We start from the raw sequence: 5,212 nt of genomic DNA on the forward strand, positions 1-5,212 counted from the left end.
CTTTGCCAAGCTGTGGCTCAGTTCGTGATGGCGGCGGTGTTCCGGAGCTCTGCAGGGTGGCTCTGCATTAGATGGATATTAGGAAGCGTGATCATAAAAGCGCTTTTCCAAGCAGCTGCCACACAGCCTTCTGGAAGGATCTTCCCAGGGATAATACATCCAGCCTTGCTTTTATCTTCCTGCAATATGGCTCAGCAGAACAGCCCTGGGGCTTTGCACAGGGTTTGTGTGGGGCACCAAGGCTCCAACGGGTCTGCAGAGCTGGGATAGGTTTTAGCTGAACTCATCAAGAAAAGGGGTGTTTTTGACAATCTCACCTAAAGTGGGAATGTTGGTTTTGACACCCACTGGGACTTCCAGTGTGGGAATGACAGCGGCAGAAGGGAAAGTGTTCARGAATTGTCTTGTTAACATAATTTTTGTCAGCTAGCATTGTTGTCACTGTCTTCTCTCACTCCCCAGAGTAAGGGACCATGTTATTCTTGGTTCTCAACCCAGCAGGCGCTTTCCCCATGCACTGACTCCTTGTCCCTTCCCTCCTTTCAGCACCCAGGTGTCTTTCATCCTTCCTTTGCTGCTGCCAAGTCTCCCTGCAGCCAGCCAAAATGTCTCTGCTGGACATGAGCGAGTTTGGGGAGGCTGCTCCRTACCTGCGGAAAAGCTACGCGGAGCAGCTGAAGCTTCAGACGATTCCGTTCGATGGTAAGAGCCCCAGGCTGCTCGGYACAGCCCCGGGAGCCCTGAGCCTGCCCCTCTGCCAGGGCTCTCTCAGGAGTCCATTCCTCCCCATTTCCTTGTACTGCTCCTCAAGGTGTCACAGACCCTGCAGAATTCCCCCTGCAGGGCAGGAAGATCTCAAATGTGGGAAACACAGGTTTTTGACTTTCCCCCAGTTTTCTGAGATGCGGGTGGAGGGGATCCTTCATCTCCCCCAGCCCTGAGGGGCAGGAGGGCTGAGGGACTGGCATCAAAGCCTTCTYCAGCTCTGTTTCATTTCAGAGGTATCCCCTTTGTCCCAGCCACACCACTTTTCCATGGTTTGCCATGGTGGGGCTCCACAACCCAACTTGCTCCTCTCAGTTAGGCAAACAAGSAAAACTTTGCTTCTTCACACTGTCCTCTGTCCATGACAGTCTGAGTGCAGGCACACATGAAGCAGCAGATTTTTGTCAGGCTAGAAGCTGACCCCAGCACAGCTGCCAAACACAAAGCAGGCAAAGAAAGCCCAGCTCCTATGACCAAGAACACAGGAAAGAATAATCACTGTCTTTCCACATGATCAAACTGCATTCATGTGGCTTTCAGTTGACAATTTCAAATGGTCTTCTACATTTCAACCTGTATTATGTCTCCTTTCCTTTTGTTTCTTCCATTTCTTCTCCAGGCAAGAAGCGAGCTTGGATCCCGGAYGAGAAAGAAGCCTATATCGAAGTGGAAATAAAAGAAAGCTCTGGTGGCAAAGTCACTGTGGAAACCAAAGATAAGGAAGTAAGCAAATACCTTTCCTTTTCCGAGGGAGAGCAAGTGTGTGYGGAGGGGGGATACGTGTGACAAGATCACGTCTGAAGCCATGAGCTCTCGCTGATAACCCTGTCCCGTTGATCAGTCGTGCCCCGGGGGGACACACAGGGCAGTGTCAGCACACGTAGGCCAGTTCCTTGCCAAGAGTGGCACCAGTTCAGCATCTCCCATCGAGGGGCTGCTGTCACACCCGGGCTGTCCCGCGGGATGCACCGAGGGCATGGTGGGGCTGGCTGGGCACAGCTCCTGGGTGGGGGAGCACCCCCAGCACAGCCCTTTGTGATGCTGAACGCGTGCCTGGCTCATCCCGGAGGCTGACACAACAGGTAAGGGGCCAGCTGGCCAATTCCTGCTCGTTYTAGCCCRGATTTGTGGTGGGGTGAGCTSRTGGTAGGACAGGCTATGCCTGGTGKTGAGGCTCCAGCTTTCCAGCAGCGGGAGGGAGGCAAAACAAGCAAGGACCGGCTGGTATTTGTCAAGATAATATCCAGTGCAATTAGCTGCAAATGAGCTTAATTAATATTCCTTTCTTGGCTATGGGAGTCTCACGGCCCTGCAGCTTTACAGCAGTGCAGGGATTCACACTGGTATGAAACTGGGAAAAAGAGCAAGGACCTGACCTGACCAGCTGATGATAGATTTTATTATATCTATTTCTCCCCTACTTAGAATACCACTAAGAAAGTGTTTGTGTCTGCTAAATACATGTAGTTGTATTTGAAATACATGTAATTGTCTTTGAAAAGTGGCTTTCAAAAGGCTTTGAAAGTCTGATTTTCTTTATTTGGGAAAGCAAGTAAAGAAATTTTCCCTCTCAAATGTAAAATTTATCATAGAGGAGTKATACATTTTGAAAGTTTATTCTGATGTTTAGAACATCTTCAGATTCTGAGAAAAAAAACAGTTTCCAAACCCTTTTTTTGCTGTGAACTCTTGAAACTTTAAAACATTCTTGTCTTTAAAAACAATTTGTCATGGATTTACAATATCAGAAACCATATCAGCTTTCCCTGGATCAGCATTTCCAGCAGAAACAGTTTCAAGAGACATAAACCCACCCTTATCCTTCTGTGTACCCTCCTGCTTCTAACACCTGACGCCTTTTAACACCATGCACTTCATCTTCCCCCATAAAAAAGATAAACCTTTGAAAGACTTCATTTAATCTTTATTAACAAGACCATTTGCTAAATCCAGCTTCTCCCATCCAGGCCAGATACGTAATGTGATAGTTTCCCCGTGCTTGGTCTCGTGGGATTAAATAAATCCAGTTTTAAGTGATGGGGTACAGGCTTCAGCTGTTTGTCCAAATAGCCAGGGATCTCTTGGAGCAAAAGGTTGCACTGCYATGGGGTTTTAGGCTGTGAAAAACACAGGATGGAGGCGTCAAGCACATTGTGGGGGAACAGCTTGGTGCCCCTGGTTTGGACCCTCTCAGTCAGTCTCATCTCCCTGAGGAGGGAACAAGTTGGGCTTGCTTGTCCCAGCTGGGCTTTGTGGTCAGGTGCTGGTGGGGTTCCCCATGGTCAGTCATCCCAAATGGTCAGTCACCCCAAAACAGAGGGCAGCCCTGTAGGATCACAGCAGGCACTGGAACCACGGGTGTCCCCAGCAGGAAATCCCTCCACCTGGCAGCTTTTGGGGCAGAGAGAGCTCGGTGGGGGCTGGGGTCCCTCTGATGTGTCCCCCCTCCTCTGCCAGACACGGGTGGTGAAGGAGGACGACGTGCAGCCCATGAACCCCCCCAAGTTCGACATGATTGAGGACATGGCCATGCTGACACACCTCAACGAGGCCTCGGTGCTCCACAACCTGAAGCGCCGCTACTCCCACTGGATGATCTACGTAAGCCCTCGGCATGGGGAGGTGAGGGTGTTACTGGGACACCCCCATCCTCACCCACCCGTTTTCCCCCTGCAGACCTACTCGGGGCTCTTCTGCGTCACCATCAAYCCCTACAAGTGGCTGCCCGTGTACACGGCGCCCGTGGTGGCAGCCTACAAGGGCAAGCGGCGCTCGGAGGCACCGCCGCACATCTACTCCATCGCCGACAACGCCTACAACGACATGCTGCGGAGTAAGCGCTGCCCTGGGGCACCCGGGCCGGGGCCAGCCGGGCTCCTGGGACACGGGGGAGCTGGGCAGCGCTGCCCTAACGCCCGCTCCTTCTCTTCCAGACCGTGAAAACCAGTCCATGCTCATCACGTAAGTGCCCCTGCCAGCCCCGCTGTGAGCACTCGAGATCCCCCGTGCCGTGCTCCCTGGACGGGCACCCYGTGCCCAGAGCAGCCCCCCCGGCAGTGTCCCCCCCATCCCGGCAGCTGTCACCCTTGCCGCCCAGGCTGCCGCCGCCACCGTGCCAGGTGACAAAGCCCCGCGCGGGCCGGGCTCCCCCGCACCCCGACAGCTGCGGGAGCTGCCGCGGGGCGCCCCGAGCACCGGCACCGGCACCGGCCCGGCAGCCACGGAAAGCAGAGATGGAGGCCAAGGCCGCGGGGAGATGCTGGCCGGAGGGGCGGCGGCGGGGGAGGAGGGTGACGTGGGAGGGTGGAGGCCAGGTTGATTTCAAGTGACATCTAGATAAAGGCTATATAAAGGACTCTAAAGGACCCTCCGCCGCTGCCAGGAGCCGCGGACATTTTTAGCCTCGGCCATGGCCTAATTAGGAAAGGCAGGGGCTGCGGAGGGATGCTTGGCCCGTGTCCGGTGGCGGCCYCGCCGCCCGCTCCCCCCGGCTCTTTGTGATCTGGGATTACAATGGGAGARCACTCCCTAACTATAGGGATGAGCTCAGCCAGAGCCCGCAGCCCGCAGCGGGCACCGTCCGCCCGGCGCGCTGCCGCTGCCATCTCCASGGTGCCCAACAAAGCCGGGCGTGCTGAAACCACGGCGGGCGAGCCGGCCCCGCTGATCCCGGACAGCTGCAGCCCCGCGGCCAYGCTGGGCCCTTCGTGCCATGGCTGCAGCGGGCAGCTGAGCCCCCGCGGCACCTCCGGGAGCCGGGCAGAGCCGGGGGGACACGGGGAGCCTGGGGCTGGTGTCGCTCCAAAGGCGAGTCCTGAACACGAGCACGTATCACCCAGGCTGGGACTGAGAGCCGCAGCCTCTCCATCCCTCTGAGATGTCTCCCTCCCGGGCCGGCAGGGTGTCTGTGATGAGTTGTGTCTGTTCTTTGCCTCATGCCCTTGATCTGTGTATTTCTGTTGCTCTAAGCGGAGAATCTGGTGCTGGTAAGACTGTAAACACCAAGCGGGTCATTCAGTACTTTGCCATTGTCGCAGCCTTGGGCGACACACCGGGCAAGAAATTAGTAAGACCTTCTTTTGAAACAAGTTCTTGTTTTCTTCCTTCCTTTTTTAAATTTTTTTTTCTTTTTTTTTAATCCTTCCCCTTTCTTCTTCCTTTTTTCCCCCAACTTTTTGCGTTTGGAAACATGTTTTGGTCTGACCCACCCAGGGCTTGGCTTTTCCCTGACTTTTGAACAAGCAAGGCTTGAAATTATTCTGCTCAAGGGGAAATGGATTTTTTTTTTGTGTGTGTGACTGCTCAATCCGTGTAGCCTGGAAGAGGTGCTTTAGTTGTTTTCTTTCTCTTCTCTTCCTCCTTCAACAACCCAATGATCTTCTTAAGGAGCATTAAAAGGACAAAGTAAACCTTCCATTTCCCACCTTGCCTCTTTTAAGCCTTGCTT

The 5,212-nt window shown here is 54.0% G+C and overlaps 1 protein-coding gene across 1 annotated transcript in view; it reads left to right on the forward strand.

Moving 5' to 3' along the window:
* Window positions 1-550: 550 nt before the first annotated feature.
* MYH7B (myosin heavy chain 7B) overlaps window positions 551-5,212 on the forward strand; it is a 28,023-nt gene continuing 23,361 nt past the window's right edge. The window contains exons 1-6 of the mRNA XM_057383018.1: window positions 551-702; window positions 1,385-1,488; window positions 3,223-3,366; window positions 3,442-3,598; window positions 3,699-3,726; window positions 4,735-4,831. Of these exons, the coding sequence (XP_057239001.1) occupies window positions 606-702; window positions 1,385-1,488; window positions 3,223-3,366; window positions 3,442-3,598; window positions 3,699-3,726; window positions 4,735-4,831 (627 nt within the window). The 5' untranslated portion in view covers window positions 551-605. The remainder of the gene's footprint in view (window positions 703-1,384; window positions 1,489-3,222; window positions 3,367-3,441; window positions 3,599-3,698; window positions 3,727-4,734; window positions 4,832-5,212) is intronic.

Source organism: Malurus melanocephalus, unplaced genomic scaffold, assembly GCF_030028575.1.
Source record: "Malurus melanocephalus ecotype Western Australia unplaced genomic scaffold, MMel_1.1 scaffold_602, whole genome shotgun sequence".
In the NCBI taxonomy this organism is placed as follows: domain Eukaryota; kingdom Metazoa; phylum Chordata; class Aves; order Passeriformes; family Maluridae; genus Malurus; species Malurus melanocephalus.